This window comes from Coccinella septempunctata, chromosome 7 (genome assembly GCF_907165205.1).
Source record: "Coccinella septempunctata chromosome 7, icCocSept1.1, whole genome shotgun sequence".
Lineage (NCBI taxonomy): Eukaryota > Metazoa > Arthropoda > Insecta > Coleoptera > Coccinellidae > Coccinella > Coccinella septempunctata.
In genome coordinates, this window is record NC_058195.1 from 4,500,907 (window position 1) to 4,521,990 (window position 21,084).

The following is a 21,084-nucleotide window of genomic DNA, read 5'->3' on the forward strand; positions in this document are numbered from 1 at the left end:
ATTTACTTTTGAATAATTGATATTCGAAAAAAATGTTTGAATAAAATAGCTCCTTATTGATCGAAAACCTGTTTAGAATTTCTTCTTGAGTTATCTTTCCTGATACAAAGCACCTTAAGTTTCAGTTTATATCATAATGTTCATACCTACTTTTTGGAAAACATCTCCAATTGTGACTTCGTCCTACACATAGTGGATACGGATTACTATATTATATTTCAATAATCAAGAATAAAAGCGCTTATTTCATGTATTTTCCAGTCCCAAACCTTCGCACTAGCCGAGGGGGAAGGCTCAGTCCACAGACGCCAAGATCTTGGGGAAAATGGGGTTGAAGATATGACGCAGCTCTCTGATCTTCACGAGGCTGCTCTCCTATGGAACCTGAAGCTCAGATACGAGGGAAAAATGATTTACACCTACGTGGGGAGCATACTAGCCGCAGTGAATCCATACCGAATGTTCGATTCCAGCTATGGCATCGAGATGGCACAGAAATACAGGGGCAAAATCATTGGAGCCTTACCTCCCCATCTTTTCGCACTTGCCTCGGCAGCATACTCTGGACTCCCAGCTCCCCAAGTAAATATATATCAAAATTTCAAAATTCCCTCGACTTTTCTGGTTGAATTTCCAGGTGGTAGTGATAAGTGGCGAAAGTGGCTCGGGTAAAACCGAATCTACGAAACTCGTCATGCAGTACCTTGCAGCTGTAGCACCGTCGGCACCAAGAGGACAAGCGTTGGTCACAGAACAGATCCTTGAGGCAGCCCCCCTTCTGGAAGCCTTCGGCAACGCCAGGACAACCAGAAACGATAACAGCTCCAGATTCGGCAAATACCTCGAGGTTTATTTCAAGAATGGTTCGATAATGGGCGCTAAAATAACCCAGTATCTACTGGAGAAATCGAGAATAGTGACTCAAGCGCCACACGAGAGGAACTACCACGTGTTCTATGAATTGATCGGTGGTTTGAACAATGCTGAGAGACAGAAATATGGTTTGGTTGACGCAGACAAATATTTCTACTTGAATCAGGGAGGCGCAGACTGCTCACCTGGTCACTCAGGTAAATTGGTTTCGAGTAAACGGTTTTTCCACAATAACCTTGATATATCTAGGTTCTAGTGCAGATTGGTCAGGGTTAACCAGAGCTATGGAGGTATTAGGAGTGGGGGAACAAGAACAAGAGGGAATCATCAAGGTTTTGGCATCTGTCCTCCATCTTGGAAACATATATTTCCACAGGAAGAAGCTGAAACATGGCCAGGAAGGTGTTGAGATTGGAAGTGACGTAGAGATCAAATGGACAGCATATCTTCTCCAAATATCAGCTTCTGGATTGGAGAGAGCGTTAACTTCCAGGATCACTGAGGCAAAAGCAGAAAGGGTGTACTCCCCTCTCAATATTGATCAAGCTTTAGATGCTAGAGACGCCTTTGCCAAAGCTCTATATTCATCACTTTTTGACTGGTAAGCCTTTAGTATCTTTTCCAAAATCAAGACTTCATTCAATTCTCATTTAGGCTAGTCACAAGGGTTAACTCTATAATTCAACGTGGAGGTTTACACGACGCTGCTAGGCTTTCTCTATTAGATATATTCGGCTTCGAGAACTTGGAGGAGAATTCTTTCGAACAGCTCTGCATCAATTTCGCATCTGAGTCGCTTCAACTTTACTTCAATAAGCACGTTTTCAAGCTAGAGCAACAGGAATATGCGAAAGAAAGATTGGAGTGGACGGATTTAACATGGGCAGACAATACACCAGTGATCCACCTGCTCAGGAAGAAGCCTTTAGGAATTCTTCATCTTCTTGATGATGACAGTAATTTCCCGAGAGCCACTGATAATTCCTTCTTGGACAAATGCGACTACAATCATGCCTTGAATGAATTTTACTGCAGACCCAGAGTGGGCAACAGGGAATTTGGGGTGAGATAATCATTACTGAATCTTGAACCAGTCTCATGATTTCAAATTTTAGATTTGTCACTTCGCCGGACAAGTTTGGTACCAGGTAGACGGATTTCTCGACAAGAATAGGGATATTCTACGTCCTGAAATAGTAGATCTACTCGTTTCTTCGAAAGAACCTCTTGTGAACGCCTTTGCGAAACCGCTTTTGAACCAGGGTAAGACAAGGACTCTTCCTAAGGGAACCAATGGTCGTTTTGTCACAATGAAACCAAGAACCCCAACAGTGGCAGCTAGATTCTCAGATTCCCTCCATAATCTCTTGGAATCTATGTCCAAGTGCAACCCTTGGTTCGTCAGATGCATCAAGCCGAACAACGACAAGGCACCGATGAAATTCGATATGCCAGTTGTTTTAGAACAATTGCGGTTTTTGGGTATGCTCGACACCATAAAAATCAGACAAGCTGGTTATCCCATTAGGCTGAAGTTTCACGAATTCGTTGACAGATACAGGTGAGGAGCACTCCGAAAAGCAGGAGCATCAATTCTTATTTTATTATTTTTCAGATATCTTCTTTCTGGAAAAATGCGTAGAGGAACACCTTATCGAGAACTGTGTCACCAGATCTTGGAGCGTATACCTTCAACAGAAACTGGTAAGATATTTTGACAAAAAAGAACCATTTGCACATGTCTATGTATTCTCTTGTCTTTCAGACGGTCCCGATTATCAGTTAGGAGCTACCAGAGTCTTCCTACGTGAAAAATTACAGCAACGCCTTGAGCTCAAACGTACAGATTGCCTCAAAGACTCCGCCGTTGTAATTCAGAAATACATCCGAGGTTTCTTAGCCAGGCGTAAATACAAACGTCTGAGAAGAAGTGCCATAACCATACAGAAACATTGGAAAGGTTACCAACAACGAAACAAATACCGCAAATTGAAAATCGGAATCGTGAAAGCTCAAGCTTTGGTCAGGGGTAGGATAGAAAGAAAGAGATATAAGCAGAGGAAGGCTGAATTCAAACGAAGAGTCGAGGCTGAGAAAGTAGCTCAAGAGCGGGCGAGACAAAGGGCTCAGAGGGAAGCTCAACTGAGGGATCAAGCCCAAAAGAATCAAGCCAAGACAACTATTCAAAACCTCGAGATCCCGGCTGAACTAGCGTTCATTTATTCCAAGTTAGAAGGTCATAATCCTAGCCACAGTGAGAAGAATTTGATGAAAGTCTTAGGTGGTATAAGTGGACAACCGGCATCTTTAGTGTTACCAGCGGATTTGCATCAGTTTGAATTCTCGAAATTCTCATCGGTTTATTTCAAAGGTGAGTTGATTCTTTCTAGGTTAATCTCCAAAGAATTCAATTCAATTTTCTTTTTGTAGAATCTGGATTAGGGATGAAGAAAGAACCCATCAATACTCCTTTCCTCTCGAAAGCAGCAGCAAGAGATGAAGATTTCAGGGATTCTATAGCAATGTTCAAGTTGATTCTACGATGGACTGGTGATACAACAATGAGTGTCCCACGTGAAAAAGCACTCGCAGATTATTTCGTTTACAAAGGACTGAGTTCTCGAGGACTCAGAGATGAGTTATTAGTACAGCTGTGCAACCAAACGTGGAAAAACGAAAATAACGAGAAAATTTGGGTTCTTATGGCTCATTGTTTGAGTTGCTTCCAACCAAGTCCACCGTTGAGCAAGTAGGTTGACCTATCGAATAACTGTTGGTTTATTTTTGATTGGTTGTATTTCAGATATCTGCTGAAGTTTATATCGGATCATGCAACACCAAACTATAAGGAAATCCTTCAAAGGAAATTACTCAGAGGTTTGCAGAAAGCACCTCATGCTAGAGCTTTACCACCAACGCTTCTTGAATGGAGAACAACCAAACAAAGAAATAATATGGCGCTCACCATGAGTTTACCAGATGGAAATGTGTCCACTGTACATATAGACTCCTGGACTACATGTGAAGAAGTGAGTTAGAAGTATATTCAGAATATTTCATACTCATTTCTGCTATTTCTAGGCTGCAAACTTGGCTATATCGGAGCAAGGTATTCTTCCCTCAGGATGGAGTGTAGTCTTGGATGATTCTGGAATTGTATCGGATGGATGTGGATTAGATTATGTTCTGGATCTGGTTTCTGAATTGGAACTACCTCCAGGTTTTCCCGTTTCAAAGTCAGGTCTCCTAAAGACTGGAAACAGGAAACAAACTTCAGAAGTGGACCATCACGTATCACAACCTTCTCCAAATTCACCGACAAGACCTCAAGTGAGTTGAATGTTACTCACTCATTGAACAGCTATTCAATGTCGTTTTTTAGGTACCGCCCCCAGAACCACCTAGTCAAGCGATGAGAAAAACATCTAGGGAAGTTTCCCAACAGAAAAAATCACCACCAACGCAGAGACAATCAGTGAACTCATCCAGGAAACCATCCAGAGAAAGTTCTATAGATTACTCCGCACAGAGGAACTCTCCGATTACCAACAGTCCGTCAAGAAAAGTGTCCCATGATGCACTCTCAAGAAGCTCAGCCCTCAATGAAAGATACTTCGATATTGAAAAAGTTCGATCGAGAAGTTTGGATAATCTTCTCAACGAACCTGAACCGACACCACTGGCAGACCTTGGTTTGAGTCAGTCCAAGCTCAACGAAAGATATCACTCGGTGGAACAACTTGCTCCAATGGCCCCTGGTATATCCAAAGCCAATTCGAATTACATGTCCTCGCAAGAGTTCGAGTTCCCCGACGCTTCAAGTGTGAGTACTTCACATCGTGGAGGACCTAGGTATGTCAAGTCCCAATATAGTGGGAAGAGAGCCCCAATGGGATCTCATTCGAGCAGTAGAGCTCATATCGAGAAGTCTGAAGGGGTGAGGAGTTCTGCTATGTCTGACACTAGTGAGGCTCCAAGTTTAGCCAGCCATGTTAGGAGAGTAAGGGTCCCTAGTCAAGCTTCGGATGTTGATCAGTTTTTAGATGATTTATTCAGTCCAGTATTAGATGAATTGAGTGACGCCAGATCTCTGGCTGCAAGCATTAAAGGTGGATGTAAGGAAGAGAAAGAAAGTGTTGATGACTACATAAGTGAAATATTAACTTCACGCAACAACCATGATTTAAGTGTTCAAACCTTAGTGAAACGAATAAAAGGGGGAGGCACTACACACCAACAAAATGGTTCAAATTCCCCTGGATACAACTTCTCTTCCATTCCTCCTCCAATAGTTGGTATCCCACCATTGATGATGCCGATATTACCGAACCAAGAAAATTTCATGCCCGCTTTTATGCCGGTTAATCCAAATGGTAACAGCATACCTCTGCTTTCCCCTACTCAAGAAGGGTTCATGCCTATGTTCAATCTCCCTATGTCACCAAACAACTCCGATATGTCGCAGAATCAACAGAGTTTGCAGAGAGCTTTTCTACAGAGCACAATGGCCCAAAACTTACAGATTCAACAACAAATCCTTGCACAAAACCAAGCCTTACATCAGCTCCTCCTTCAACACGCAGCCACTAGTGAAACTACAACTGAAAGTCCGAAGTCCACCACAACTAAAGCACAAGTGAGTTCAGTTTTCGGAAATCCTTCAAGCTAGATGGTTAATTTTGCATTTCACAGGTGCACCAGCCCAATCAAAATCGTAAGCCTAGCTTCAGCAGGAAGAGCAGTTCTCCTAGTACTCCTTCTTACGAGTATAAATCAAGAAAAGGAAGTTCAGAGAATAGTATAATCATAACGAAGAGTGGTGTACCACCACCTCCACCAATGCCTCCACCTTTAGATGAGGTCGATCCTAACGAAACTAGACCCTTCTTGGATCCTTATGGCAGAGCAAAGACTGTGAGAATAGGTAGTACTCATTATCCTCCAGGAAATAAGTCATAAACTAATTAAATCATTCATTCCAGGTAAATGGAGATGGCCTCCACCGAAAGATGGTAATACCCCCCAAAACGGAGAAGATTTCATGCATTTCAAAATGCGTCAAAACCAGAGGAAAGTAACACCAAACAGGGACCAATCATTATCGATACCAAATGGTCATAACGGCAGCAAAAACGACCAAACCACGCCTGAGTGGGAAGACATTGAATTCGAACATTCAATGCGTGACAAAGAATCCGAAAAGACATCGAAGAAAGCCAAGAGATCTTTCGATATTGGGGCTTCTCGACCCTCCCCTGGCAGTGTTGGTAAACTCAAATTGAGCTCGGAGATGAGACAGAGGCTGGAACAAGTGACAGCGAATCATTCTGTGAGATCCAGCAGCAGCAACGTGGAGAAACCAAAGAGAAGTGTTAACAAGCTGGAAGATACCAGGAAGATGATGTTGGAGCAGCAACTGGCAGGGAGATGGGGTGAAGATACAGATCAGACTAGTGGCAAATCTAGCCCGAGCACCCCACCACATGTAAGTTACTGATTTAGATTTCGATTTATCAATGTCATTTGGTATTTAACTTCAAGATTCCCACGAATGGCTCAAACTCCCCATCCAACACGAGCTGGTCGAATGGAAACTGGAAACCAGGTCCACCACCCCCACCGATGGGTCCGAATTCTATTCCCCCAGCCCCCTCAGGACCAGCACCTCCACCACCAGTCATGAGACCCAACCAGAACCCCAATTCCGTTGACTCTGGGAGGGATTCCTTCATGGCTCAGCGTCAGGACAGGGATACATTTGGAGTCCATCAAAACAGGGTGCTCATGGAGAACTCCAAGAGGAATTCCTTCAGTGCCAATTGGGATTCCCAGAGCAGCATAACACAAGAGACACAAGATGACAGTGAGTATACAATATATGAAAATTGACGGAATAAATTTTACAAAAAATCATTTTAGTGCAATGGGGAAAAGACTCGGTGGATATTGAGAAAGAAGAGTCGAGGGATAGTTGGGACCATAACGATTACCCTTCGAATAAAATCGAGTCTGTACAAAGAAGAAGCGCTCAGATAGAAAGAATAGAAAGGAATGAAAGAAGAGAGAATGAAAGGAGAGAGAAGAAAGTGTTCAAGGAGCCGACTGAAAGGCCGACTTTTAGGACACACATGTTCAATAAAAGTGCTCAAGAACGGGAGAAGAAGTTATCCATTGCTTCGACGCAGATGACGGATAAAACAGAAAGTAAGTAATATCTATGCATTCAAGCTACTTGTCAACAATAACTTTATTTATTATTAAAATCGAAAAATCTTTCTCATTTTTCGTTATGAATCACTTCAGCAGATGTAACATGCCATTCGCATGCTTGCTCGGTGATAAGATGATGCAAATCATGTTTTTTCATTCTTTTACACCATATTTATTGAAACATACACTGCGCAAAAAAATTAACGCACATTCTGAAAATATCAATTTTAATGAAAGTTAACTCTACATTGACTCGGGAAGGTTTTGAACGAAACAAGACACATTAAATGGAAGAAAAATTCAGGATTTCACCGAAACTTATGTGAAAGAAGAGAAATGAACAATTTTCAAAATGCTGAAATGCTGATAAGTGATTTAATACTTGGTATTTCCACCCCTTGCGTTAATTACAGCTCGGCAACGACGGTTCATACTCAAAATGAGTGATCTTAAAATGTTCTGATCTAATCCTTCCCAGATTTCTCCGAGTTGGATTCCTAAGTCATTAAAAGTAGCTGGATGATTTTCAGAACTTCTCAACCTTCTATTATGGTTGTCCCAAACCTGCTCAATCGGATTGAGATCTGGACTTCTTGCTGGCCATTCCATTCGAGAGACTTCAACCTCTTCAAGGTACTCCTGAACGATGCGCGCACGATGGGGTCTGGCATTATCGTCCATAAAAATGAAATTTTCACCAATGTATGGGGCAAATGGCACTACATGCTCTTCAAGAATGTTCCTTACATACTTATCAGTATTCATAGCTCCATTATCAACGACCACTAGGTCTGTGTGAGCAGTCAAAGATATTCCACCCCATATCATAATCGATCCTCCCCCGAAACCAGTAGTATTCAGGAAATTGCACTGTGCATATCTTTCATGTGGACGTCTGCATACAAGGGAACGTCGATCACAATGGTAGAGGCAAAATCTAGACTCATCTGTGAAGAGAAGAACTCTTTCCCAATCGGCCTCTTCCCAATGGATATGCTCTCTCGCAAAATCCAAACGCGCCCTTCGATGGGCTGGGGTAAGAGCTGGGCCTCTTGCCGCGACACGAGGCCTTAAATCATATTCTCTGAGGCGATTTCTTATTGTCTGAGTGCTAATTTGCATCTCATGAGTTTGCTCAAGCTGAATTTGAAGGAGGCGAGCGGTTGCAAACCGTTGTCTCAACGAAGAAACTCTCAAGTAACGTTCTTGAATGGCAGTTGTTACCGGTGGTCTACCCTGTCCTGGTCTTCGGACATTCATACCTGCCTCCCTGAATCGCTGCAACATTCTGGACACACTTGTATGGAAAACTCTAAACCTTTCTGCAATTTTTTTGTATGTCCACCCTTCTTCTCGCAAAACTACCGCTTGGGCACATTCCTCTTGGGTCAAATTGCGTGTTTCGCGTTGCATAGCGATCGAGTGTAGAAAATCAAACGAAAGAAAAACTATTGATCACTAGAATTGATCGAGAACAACTGATTTTAGAATGGAGCCAATACATTCAAAATCTGATAATATCATCTTTTTTTATTCCTGCTGGGAAAAAACATCTGTATTGAAGAAAACCGTTGAAAGTGGATAACATATGCATGCATAATTCTGATAAAAATAATTTTATCATTGAGAACACCTTCAGTTGTAGAATAAATTTGAGATTTCCATAATGTGCGTTAATTTTTTTGCGCAGTGTGTTATTAAAATCAAATAATCTTTCTCATTTTTCATTATGAATCACTTCATCAGATGTAACATGCCATTCGCATGATGAAAGATGATTCAAATTCTGTTTTTTCATTCTTTTAAACCTTATTTATTGAAACATATTTCGTTAATTTGATAATATTTCATATTTGTACATCATATGTTAGTGTGAGTAGATCTAAAATAATTTCCGTTACATTTTCCTCGAATTCTATTTCGTATTTCACATTAAGAAAGATACAGCGTCATCCTGTAAAACTCTACAAACGAAATTTCCATCCAACTAATCCCCAACTCTCATTTTCCAGACCAGGAGTGGCCAGAATTCATGCGACCAATCCCCAGTCCACCAGCCAAGTCATCGCCACAACTCCCCAAGAAAACGATGGAAGCCACCCTGACATCCTCTCCAAAAACAACACCCAGACTTCTACCGTTGGGTTCGTCGGCCAGTATCACCTACAACAGAGTGGCGTGGCTTCTCAAAATCAGAAAGGAGTTCTTCACGCCGAGCGAAAGTTTTGGTTCACCGGCCGCTTTACATTTGATCTTCTGCCAGATCGTATCCGACGTCTACGGCCTCAGCGCATGCCTGAGATTGACGCAGAGCGAGAAGAGAGCCGGCGTGAACATGCTCAGTGGGTACGGAGTCACCCCGGAGAATTTCCACATGTCCAACAGGGCTAATATCAAGAGAAACGTCGTGGAACTGGCCAGGACGTGGCCACTTTATTTCGCGAGATTGTTCCCTGTGTCTGGAGCTGCTCAGGTGATTGTTCTTTCATAAAACCAATGAAAAAGGGTTGTGCGATTGTCTGGGTGGTACCGGTTGATCCATATCTATCGAAGAATATCGCTTACACCTACTTTTCTATGTGGGTGGTAGTATAGGTCGAAATACAATCTCAAAAATGGAACGTTACCTCAGAAAATCTCGCATCCCTTCATCATTGGAAATAATTTTCATCAATTAATGTACTTAGATCTCACGGACCCTTTTTTTTTCAGTTGGCAGACATACAGCTCTTGGCGGTTTCCCACTGGGGTGTGCATTTCGTGAAGAAGGACCATCAACACCTGCAAATCGTCAGGAGTTTCCCGCTTGGTGAAATCAACTACTGTACTGCTCCCAGGCCCACTACAGTTAGTCTGGAAGGACCTCAAGGAAGGTTCTCATTACATACCCCCAGGGCACAGCAGCTGTCGGAGATGGTCACCAAGTTTTGCGGGGAATTCAGAAAGGTAAGTGTGGTCATTTTATCCAATTTCAGTTAGATTCTTGATTTGTAGGAATAAAAGAAAGTTTTAAATTTAGCGAGCTCGTATTTTCTTCTGATAACAGTATACGTAGTTTGACGAGCGTAATATTCGAACTCTGAATAATTTAAATTTCCATAAATTCTGAACATTACTGCTGCTGAATCTGGTGAAACATTTTACTGTTAACCAATTATTACCTATTATTATTTTCCGTTTACACAGGAACTAATTTTGTTTAATCGGGCATTTCATTCTACTTTTCTATGCAGATTTATTGTTATATTATAATGAATAATTAAACTCGACTATTTCAAGGTTTTAAAGATGCGACATCTGAAAAGAAGATCGAATTGGGTTACCAAGACCCGTTTGCATTAAACGCACTTAGTGTTAAGTGTCCCTTAAAATGAACCCTTAACTTAAATAACGTTGCACCAACTGTTAAGTGACATTTAAATGGCTAAAGCTAACCTTAAATTTAAGCGCTCCTGTAATGACCACTTAGGTATTCAAGGGCGGGATTCTAACCTAAAATAATTTCTTAAACTCATAAACTGGCTGCAGAACAGCTGTAGTTTTTCTAATAACGTAAGTACCTTTTATTTGACAATCCATTTCATTATCGATAATAATGCTACTTCAGCAACAAAAGGTTGTCACTCTTTGATAATAATATAATAGTTTACTTGACACTGACTGACAGGACAATTAAGTTAGGTTACTGAAATGACAACGATCATCGGCAACCGGCCAATCAATGAAAAGGCTTTATTGGACTAGAATGAAGTTGCACCAAAATAAAAAACTGAAATATCAGTAGATATCAAAAATTAAGGGCCCCTTACTTAAGATTCTGTTAAGCCGCAGTCGTGCAACTGTCAATAAAATTAAGCGTCCATCAACTTTAAACTAAGCTTAGTTAAGTACTCATTTTAAGGGGGATTGGTGCAAACGGGCCTTGCCATGTTTTTTACATATTCTTCTTCGAATACTTGGATTCAAGGATCAATTCTTTCAAATTCAAAATTTATTATACAGGGTGTCTGTAAACAAAAACGAAGGACTAAGGGAGATGATTTCTCGATGAAAATAAGCAGTGGTAGTTCCTATAAATTTTTTTCGAAATCGACCTCCCTTCCAAGATACAGCCACTGAAAGGTGATGACGAGTTGACAGTTTTTAATTTTTTTCACGGGTTCTAAAAAGCACTGAGTCATAAAACAATACATGATATGAAGCACTAAGTAGATGTTCCTCACACAATTTTTTTAGATCTCATAACTTTATTTTTTTGGGTTGAAAATAACAACCTCTTATGATTTGCCTTAAAAAATTGTTTTCGTGGGATAGATTTTCGAAAAATGTAATTCTCTTTTGATTTTCCATTCAATTCTGGAGAAAAAAGTCTCTTGCAAAATGTCGATACAGTCGATACTTTTCTCGGAATAAATTAAAACTTAGAAGCAGTTCATATTTCATCGTAAAAGTGTTCCATAGAATGACTACCTCCCGCTAAAATGCATGTATCAACTCTCTGCCTCATACACCTTCGTATACTGCTTGTAAGTTTTTATTTATTCGGAGAAAAGTATCGACTGTATCGAAATTTTGCGAAAGACTTTTTTCTCCAGAATTGAATGGGAAACCATAAGTGACTTTCATTTTTCGAAAATCTATCCCACGAAAACAATTTTTTAAGGCAAATCATAAGAGGTTGTTATTTTCAACCCAAAATAATAAAGTTATGAGATCTAAAAAAATTGTGTGAGTGACATCTACTCAGTGCTTCATATCATGTATAGTTTTATGACTCAGTGCTTCTTAGAACCTGTAAAAAAATTAAAAACTGTCAACTCGTTATCGCTTTTCAAAGGCTGTATCTTGGCAGGGAGGTCGATTTCGAAAAAAATTTATATGAACTACCACTGCTTATTTTCATCGAGGAATCATCTACCTTAATCTTTCGCATTTGTTTACAGACAAAATATACGCATTAAAATTAACTTGCTTGAAAGTTTTTCTTCTCAGAACTCTGGACGTATCGTTCATAAAAGTTATCCATGGAAGATCCTTTCTAAGGGTTGTAGCAGCATCAGTGAATGTTTTCACATGAGTAACTTACAACTACTGATGACATTGAAGCATTAACTTGATCAGTAGATTCGAATCTTGCAAATGTAGCTTGTAGCTCTATTATTTCGAAGGTTATAGTGTCTTTATTCAAGAAAGACATCAATTTTTCAAGTTTCAAAGTCATTATTAGGTACTTAACCACATCCACCAACGAATTTTTATTGGGTTTTGCAAGTTCTGGAATAATCAGTCATGAAAAGTTTTAATAAGGTGTAAGATGTTCAATTTACTCAACATGTGATAAATTATTTTGTTGGTTCATTCTTCACTCTTTTTCTTTAGCTTATCGTTTTTTTTAGGTTGAGTGAAGTATCTAAGCTAGACTTTGATTAAAGACACTATCGTTCAGTAATCTATGAATTCCGAATATTTCAACGTCCGTCTCTGGTAAAAATACCAAAGAGAAAAATTAATTCCCCTCTTCAGCATACATTTTCCCCACTTCACTGCATCCATCTAATTGGATCTTTGAACGGTCAGATCTCCACTAAGACCATATTTTTAATCACTCATATCGCCTATGATAAAACCGTGACCGAACTAATCTTCTACACGTCAACGGCAACTACCCGTGGATGAAAATTGGGAGCGTATATTCCGCAATCAGAGTAGAAAAATTCAAAACGACTCCAATTATCAACGCTCTTACGATTTTAAACGCCTATCTGAAGCGCGTTTCTTTGTATTAATGAATGTTTAATTAATTGATCGGTATGATTGTCGGGAAAGTTCCCGAGCACGTGAAGGGTGGGCAAATTAACATGCTCGAGATCTACTTACATCTCAGCAGAATACGACGAGTAGACATTGACATTAACGATTGAAGATTTTCGAAATTTTAATTTATCCCCATTCATCATGGGACACCCTGTATATTCATAATTACATTTATTTTAACACTGTAGAGGAGCTGCAGCATATTTAGAATGTCGGTTGGATTTTCGGGAATCATTCTTCAAAAATACAAACAATGAAATGAATCAACAACAAAAAAACATTACAAAAGTTTGTATCCAAATGAAAACCTCGATTGAAATATTTCACTGAGAGTCTATTGGAATACAGTACCTATTCAGAGTTTAATTAGTTTTTTCGAAATATTTTCTGAGAAACTAGGTCTCAGCAACAATTTTACAGCCTTAAGTTTTATATTTCGTTTTATGATTGATTACTTAAGTAATCAATCAAACTTAAGACTGTAAAATTGTTGCTGAGACCTAGTTTCTCAGAAAATATTTCGAAAAAACTAATTAAACTCTGAATAGGTACTGAATTCCAATAGACTCTCAGTGAAATATTTCAATCGAGGTTTTCATTTGGATACAAACTTTTGTAATGTTTTTTTGTTGTTGATTCATTTCATTGTTTGTATTTTTGAAGAATGATTCCCGAAAATCCAACCGGCATTCTAAATATGCTGCAGCTCCTCTTCAGTGTGAAGGTAAATGAAAATTATGAATATACAGGGTGTCCCATGATTAATGAATATGAATTGAAATTTCGAAAATCTTCAATCGTGAACTGTACAGAGCAAGCGCAATTCCATTTTAGGGTAGCGAAAATCCAATTACGCTTGCTCTGTACAGTTCACAACCGTTGTGAACCACACTCTACGAACAAGCCTTATAACACACATTGATATAAAATTACCAAATGTTGTTCCTTTCATCAGGAAACTACTGGTTCAACAAAATGAATCGAGAATTAATTTTTCAATGCTGGAATATAAATAAGGAAAAAGTTTCCTGCGAAACAAATTTTGGGGATGATTTTTATTCCACCACTTGCAATTATAGTGGAAAACGACCAAAATATCTTTCGATGGCTTTCTTGCTCCCATGGATCTACATCAAAGCAGTGACAGCTCAAAAAAAAAAACGATATGAAGGAGTTGAAAGACCCCAATTATTTACCGACAAAGAATCTCCCTTAAATGTTTTGGCAATTGTTCATTCACGCCTTGTATATTATGCATTTGAAGGGTGATGAAATCATTTCTGAGTCTATTTTAGATTTCTCAATGCGGAATTCCTGTTAAGGTCTTCGAAACCCTCATGATGTCAAATTTGGATAATTCTAGAGTATTTGATACTGGAATATATTACCATTTTCAATGAAAATTCATCGAAATAAGCTGTCCTCATCTTGCTCCTTAATTGCATATAATTCAAAGGTATAAATGATCGAAGATGCCACTTATTTCCTTTCAAGGTCTTAGGAATAGATGTTCAAGGTCTAAGGAATAGAAATTCAAGGTCATCTTTTGACAATGTAATCAGCGATAAGAATAATTTCATTTCGCCAACCATTATTGCACGTTTATTTTCCTCATTACAAGAAAAAGTTTCATGCAGCATCTTCGCTCGATGCTTTCAGTACCCCCCACGAGCGTAAAACAATAGAATGCCATTTTCTCCGGCACGCTACCATCGGCGAAAACCGGCAAAGTATCAAAAACGAAACAGCCCAACCAACCATCTGTTATGATGCTTTTAAAGTGCCCCACATATCATCTCCCAGTCAGCGTTCAGTGGTCAACCAGTGGGTCAGTCACAAAGTTGGCGGTGCAAACGGTGAACAGTCGAAGAACGGCTTCGGGTACTACCGCTCGATCGTCAACTGTCTACTCTGGCAGATAAAGATACCGCTCTTCGTAAAATGGCAACATTTCCATATGAATCCTGATATTTCGGAAATTTCGCGAGGTATGGCAACGTCTGTCGAATTTTTTTGAGAGATCGTTCCTCGTTTTCGGTTCAGATCCGGTGAGAATGTTCTGAGATTGTACAAGATGAACAAGAACAAGTGGTCCTCTTCGAAATCCAGCAATTTCAAGTGCAAGTCGCACGCTGTGGCTGCGTCCTCCGGCAAGAACTACGATGAGAATTCCCTGGATAGCCTGGCGAACTCCTCGAATAACTCGGAGAGTCAGAGCGACGATTCCCACGACTCTGACTCCGGCACCGACACCAAGAGTCAGGGTTCTTTCGCGAACAAGTGCGCTGTTTACTCGCAAAACCACTGTGGGAGCATCAGGTAAATGATAAGGGAAAGATGGAAGATTCAGGCAGAATTTCCAAGAAAAATATAGAAATTTGGCAACGTCGCAACAAGAAATTGTCAGGACAAAGTCGATCGGGTGTCAGAAGAATCTGACTCACCCCCAAAAATATCTTCATTTTTCATGATATGTGATTGAAATGTTGTACTCATGGACCTACATATTATTTCCCATCAACTTAGGTGCCAGAAGGTTTATCTACGACTTCCGGTTCAACCGGAAATAGGTGTAACTTTCGATTTTCTTATATGTGAGACATATTTTTCTATCTCTTCGAATTCTACGTTAAGTAGAAAGAAAGAAAACCAGAAGTTACAACATTTTCACTTAAACCGGAAGTCATAGTACACTTTTTGTAAGCTCAGTCAATATGAGTTATGATTTGGTGTACCCATGTTCAAAATTTCAATGACATCTTGAAAAATGTAGATTTTTTCAGGGTTGAACTTGATTCCTATAGCTCTCGGTGTGTTTTTCGATGTAACCACAAAATTTTGCTCTAGAAATTATATTTTTCGTGTCAATGCTCTGCGTCAGTTCCCAACTTTTGTTTTGTTTATGTTATTTCATCAATGTTGAGACAGAGATTTCGAGTTGTTTCTCAAAATAACCCATTTTAGATCATGGAGCATTGAGCTTTCTCAATAACTTCCAGAAATGATGAGAACTGAAAATTAGAATCTACAAAATGAATATTACCTACCAAATCTTATTCTTCCTTTGATTAAAAAGCATTAAGTTAGGTTAGGTTGGTAAATTTTGAAGAAATTGTATCGACAAATTATCAAATATGTGCCTTTCCACAAGATTTTGGTTCAGAAATTATACAATGAGTCTTTGACTCGTATATACAAATATTTTAGCAGTAGATTCTTGGGGTCAAAAGAAACACTTTTTCTCATACCATTTTTTTCGATTCGGCCCTGATAAAGAGATATAGCCATTTTAAGTTTTCATAATGAGCTGTGCCACCCCTGAAAAAACAAAATTACCTTCAGAATATCTAGCTAAATCTGTGACACTACACCTCTGTGGATCTTTTAAGAAGAGTTGTATTCAGCCAAAGTACCCAATTTTTCGAATTCTACAGATACTTTTCAATTTTTGAACATCGAATTTCTCGAAAACGACGCATTATACGAGAAAATATGAGGAATACTTTTATTTTGCAAAACGTTCAAATATGCATTAAATAGCGTCCAACTTAGTTTCAAGAGTTTGATTCGTTGAATTCTTGGTATTTTTATGTTACGTAATGGCCATATTGAGAAAACTGGAAGACGTGGGTGATATCTTGTGTTCGAAAAAGATTCATCAAAGAAATCAAAAACTATATTCCGAAATTAATTTCATTCGATAAGACCGTTAATGAGATAGAACTAAACATAACATTTTTCATGTTTTTTCAACAGCCTGTATCTCGTAAACCGAGCCGATTCGGAAAAAATGGCAAAGAAAAAAAGTGTTTCACGAGTCAAGGACTTTTGGTTTTAATCATTTTGAACTATTTCTAATTGTTTCTTAAAATTCAGGAGGATCGAACATTCACAAAATCTCTCAGAAATGCTTGAAATTCCAGTATTTCGTTTGAGTCTTAAAAATTAGACTAACTACCGGTAGCAACATTCTGAAAATAGCGTTATAAGCGTAGAATTCTGCCTGAATCTTCGAATCATTCTCATGTGCTGCTAGGTCTTGGACCAAGTCAGAGGGAAGCAACTCAGATTGCTACGACTACGTCAGTCCTGAAAGTATAGCAGGGCTAGAGAAACGCCTCAACGAAAATCGAATACGCATGGAAACCATACCAGAAGAAGGAGAACATAAAGTATCCGTGAAGGAGATTTTGGCGAGATTCGAAAACCTCAAAGAAAAAGAAAACGATATCAATAATAACGTAGTTGTGAAAAAAGAACCGAAAGTGAAGAAAGAGAAGAAAATAGAAAGGGACAAATGCAAAGAAGAAGTTAAGGTTGTTTTAGCGCCTCCAGAGCCAACTCCTAGTCCTGATAAGAGCCCCAAGCAGCCTGTAAGGGAGGTAAGCTGGCAGTGTCAAATTATACGAAATATGTGAAATTGCAAGAATAGTATTGATCTCAAATAATCCCACAATAAAGACCAAAGTTGTGTCAAATCGGTTCAAAAGGTTGTTCAGCTGAAACTACTGAAAGAGTCCCCAAACTTGACAATCAGTATCATGACAACATTCTATGTTAACTTACTGCCATCTTGACTGATGACATAACATAATCAATCAATCATTATGGCGGCTAACTTGGCCGGCAAGTAAGATTTTACACACTTCTATTGACACTTCCTTCATAATGCTGATTGATCCTCAATCGAGATCATTTCCCTAGACAATAACGTATATAAACCACGCTTTTATGAATCATTCTTTCGTGAATCTTAATGGAATATATGAATAATAAGTTTACACAGGAACGAGCCTCATTATAATCATTATGCTTTAAAGAACAGTAAAGTGGCTGCTTGAAAGCTCAAACTGTTATGAACTTTCAATAAACTCCAACCATCAAGTTGCTAGTTGATCCATGCCAGGAGTCAAGTTCATGAACGCGCCAGTTGGTTAATGATGATTTCTAACGGATAAAGTCGACAAAATTGAATTTTCTATGGTCTCATGAACATCTGTTCTGTGCAATACATATAGCGAAAATGCTGGAGCTCTGAAATGCAAATCCGAGCTAATTATTCATGGGAACAATAAATCGAATAGAGCTGCTCGGTTTGAATTGAGTGGATGTCACGTCTATGGTTTAACAACTCTCGAAATATGAGGAAAAAAAATTCACTGATATGCAAATATCATAAGGTGTTGAAGAATTAATTAAATCAATTATGTTGTGATACGTATATCTCAACATGGGATCTCTGAAATTCTCAGAAAGACCTCTTTTAAAAAAAAAAAAACCCCGATCTACTATAGAAACTTATGTTTTCTGCAGCAACTTCATATATTGTTCTTCGTTCTGCATGGTCCTTTTAAAACCAATTCTTCAAAATTCTCTTCAGGACCGTTGCTTTTGTGTACTCTCGTCTAATTTGCACTTTTTTTTCATACGTTGCTCCCATATGTGTTTACACACGCTTTTCGCTTGATATTTGCAATAAACAATTACAATCACATATTTAGAAAAACGTAAACCAAATTCTTCCCTCCACACCTTTCCTCAGAAGCTGTTACAGATGAATTCATGAAATTGAGCATAAATATAGTGTCAACACTATCTCTCTTCGGCTTTTGGATTAAAATAACTATTTTTTACCTTAATAAGTTTTTAATTTCAGTTATGATTTTTGGTGACAAATAATGATAATATTATTATACCTCAATCTGAATGAAAAACATATATTTCTGATAATCAACTACAAATTAGTCAATCATCCAATTTCCAACCAAATTATAGACAACAGCAAATATCCGGTGTGTATGATCCTAAGATTTTCTCTGAATGTTGATGGGGATATTTGAAAAAATAAAGATTCGAAAGCATGCAATATACAGTCGAAATCGAAAGTTAATGAATCCCTAAAAAGTCCATTCAGTTATGAAACAAAATAAGGATAACTATTATTATAAAAACGTCATTCAAATGATGCCATTAAAATTCATCAATCTGAAGCTTGTACAATCAAGTATTCAGAATAACAAAATACTTTTTCTTCATCCTGGATATGTTTATTATAAATTATATAAATCTCCTAGATTCTTCTGCTGTCCCAAACCAGTTCTGTTAGGATTAAGGGTAAAATTTTTTTGAAGATTACGTGAGATGTTAGAATAAAACAATCAAATATAAATATTTTGCAACCATTGGATTATTTTTTATGCAGTATCTATCATTATGACTGAATCGATAAGCTGCGTAGGATATTGATTGAAAAATACTCGATTTTATATTTCGTTCATGAAAATATTGGTCCCAATCAACAATTTTCCAGCAAATCAACTTTTCAGTAGAAACAAGATGAAAGTCAGATTAGCAATATATGGTGAAATCAAATTCCACAGCAGATCAACATGTCCAAGAAGTAAAAGTTGAAATAGGTACAAGATAGACCGAGTAGAATTCGTGTTTGGTTATTGTCGTTTCCTATAAAGATTCGATTAAGGTGCTTCACCAGTCTCGTACACTTTCTTAGAAGAAATGATCACCATATAGGTGCAAACAGGAAATTATTATGGCTACATTTGACGCCAGTTTCCGAGATATTCAGAAGCTCACTCGAAGAAATTCGTAATTACGAAAACAAAAAAGGAATTATCAGATTCGTTATGGAATACACGAATAGTTTGAGAAAAATTCAATGTTCTCTCACATAAGTGTATAGGTATTTTTTTAATTTGTTTCATTTGCCTTAAAACTATCGAATTTTCCTCCAATTCATATCATTCCTTGTCTAGCATTTCACTAGGAATTCGAAATCACTTCTACTGGCACAATATATCTGTGGCTTTTCGAGAAACCACGCTCTTGTGGTCAAAAACAATTTAGGTATACCCCCTAATGAATCTCAACTCCGAGAGTAGAAATGCAAATAATCGACTCTGAAGACAGAGACCGTACATTCAATTATACATCTCGAACTCATACCGCATTTATGAAACTAAAACTGAAAAAACTAATTGGAATTTTCTCTAATTACGTATTCGCTGATCACACGAGCCTTGGAACTGGTTTTAGAGGTTCCGTAACAAACTTCTTGATGCTCCAGTTTTGAGCAAAGTTTTTTCTTCACAAAAATCCGTGGGTAATTGAAATTGCCGCTCGTGTGAGATGTTATTAGCAATAAGTTCGATATGTTCTGATAATTTTACGATTGTCGATTACCGTTGTGAACCAAATCTGTTGATGTAATTTTATGCGTTTTCTTCGGTTCATACAAATGAGTTAATACGAGGATATATTGAAAAATTCTTATCCTACTATAGAACCAAACAAAATTTCAATTTCAAAATATATTATTACTCAACATATTCTCCTCTTAATTGGGTACATTTACTACAGCGAAACTGCAACGCCTCTAGACCTTTCAAAAAAAATGTTTCTTCTTGCTCTGCAAACCACACCTCAACAGCTTTTATTACTTCCTCGTTGGAAGAAAATTTACTACCTTTTAAACTTTTTTTCGGTTGAGGAAAGAGATGATAGTCGGATGGAGCCAAATCTGGTTAATAAGGGGAGTGTTCTAGTAATTCAAACCCTAAATCACGAATTTTTTGCATGGTAGCATGAGATTTGTGTGCAGGGGCGTTGTCCTGGAAAAACAAAACACCTTTGGATGGCTTTCCACGTCTTTTCTCTTTAATTTCTTACCTTTGAGTGGTCAGTAATGTCGAGTAGTAATCTCCGGTTATTGTTCTACTCTTATTCAAAAAATCAATCATGATAACTCCATGGCAATCCCAAAAAACTTAAGCAGAGTGTCGCCATTCCATCGATTGTTGCTTTGTTTCTGGATCGTAGAAATGTACTCATCCATAGTAACAATTCAGTAAGAAGTCTTCATCGTTTTCAAATCGAGCACAGATCGAACGCGATGCTTCTACCCTTGCACGCTTTTGGTCAACATTCAAACATTTGGGGATCCATTTTGCAGCAACTTTTCTCATGTCCAAATTGACGTGAACTATATTATGAACGCGTTCGTATGAATATTCAGTGCTTCAGATATCCGTTTCAGCCCAATTCGACGGTCTGATGAAATCAAGTCATGAACAGCATCGATATTTTCGGGGACTGACACAGAAACTGGCCTTCCCGATCGGTCATCATCTTTAATGGACAATTTGCCTCTTTTGAAGCTTGCAGACCAAT

At 38.5% G+C, this 21,084-nt stretch overlaps 1 protein-coding gene across 2 annotated transcripts in view; it reads left to right on the plus strand.

The window, feature by feature from the left end:
- Positions 1–21,084, plus strand: part of LOC123318057 (unconventional myosin-XV) — a 45,473-nt gene that overhangs the window by 17,431 nt on the left and 6,958 nt on the right. For both annotated transcript variants that reach the window (XM_044904744.1, XM_044904745.1), the window contains exons 3-19: positions 262–582; positions 638–1,070; positions 1,123–1,474; positions 1,528–1,936; positions 1,989–2,434; positions 2,489–2,577; positions 2,639–3,244; positions 3,304–3,622; positions 3,677–3,902; positions 3,955–4,203; positions 4,256–5,509; positions 5,566–5,797; positions 5,856–6,358; positions 6,415–6,736; positions 6,793–7,077; positions 9,096–9,556; positions 9,796–10,029. In XM_044904744.1, the coding sequence (XP_044760679.1) occupies positions 262–582; positions 638–1,070; positions 1,123–1,474; positions 1,528–1,936; positions 1,989–2,434; positions 2,489–2,577; positions 2,639–3,244; positions 3,304–3,622; positions 3,677–3,902; positions 3,955–4,203; positions 4,256–5,509; positions 5,566–5,797; positions 5,856–6,358; positions 6,415–6,736; positions 6,793–7,077; positions 9,096–9,556; positions 9,796–10,029 (6,741 nt within the window). The remainder of the gene's footprint in view (positions 1–261; positions 583–637; positions 1,071–1,122; positions 1,475–1,527; positions 1,937–1,988; positions 2,435–2,488; positions 2,578–2,638; positions 3,245–3,303; positions 3,623–3,676; positions 3,903–3,954; positions 4,204–4,255; positions 5,510–5,565; positions 5,798–5,855; positions 6,359–6,414; positions 6,737–6,792; positions 7,078–9,095; positions 9,557–9,795; positions 10,030–21,084) is intronic.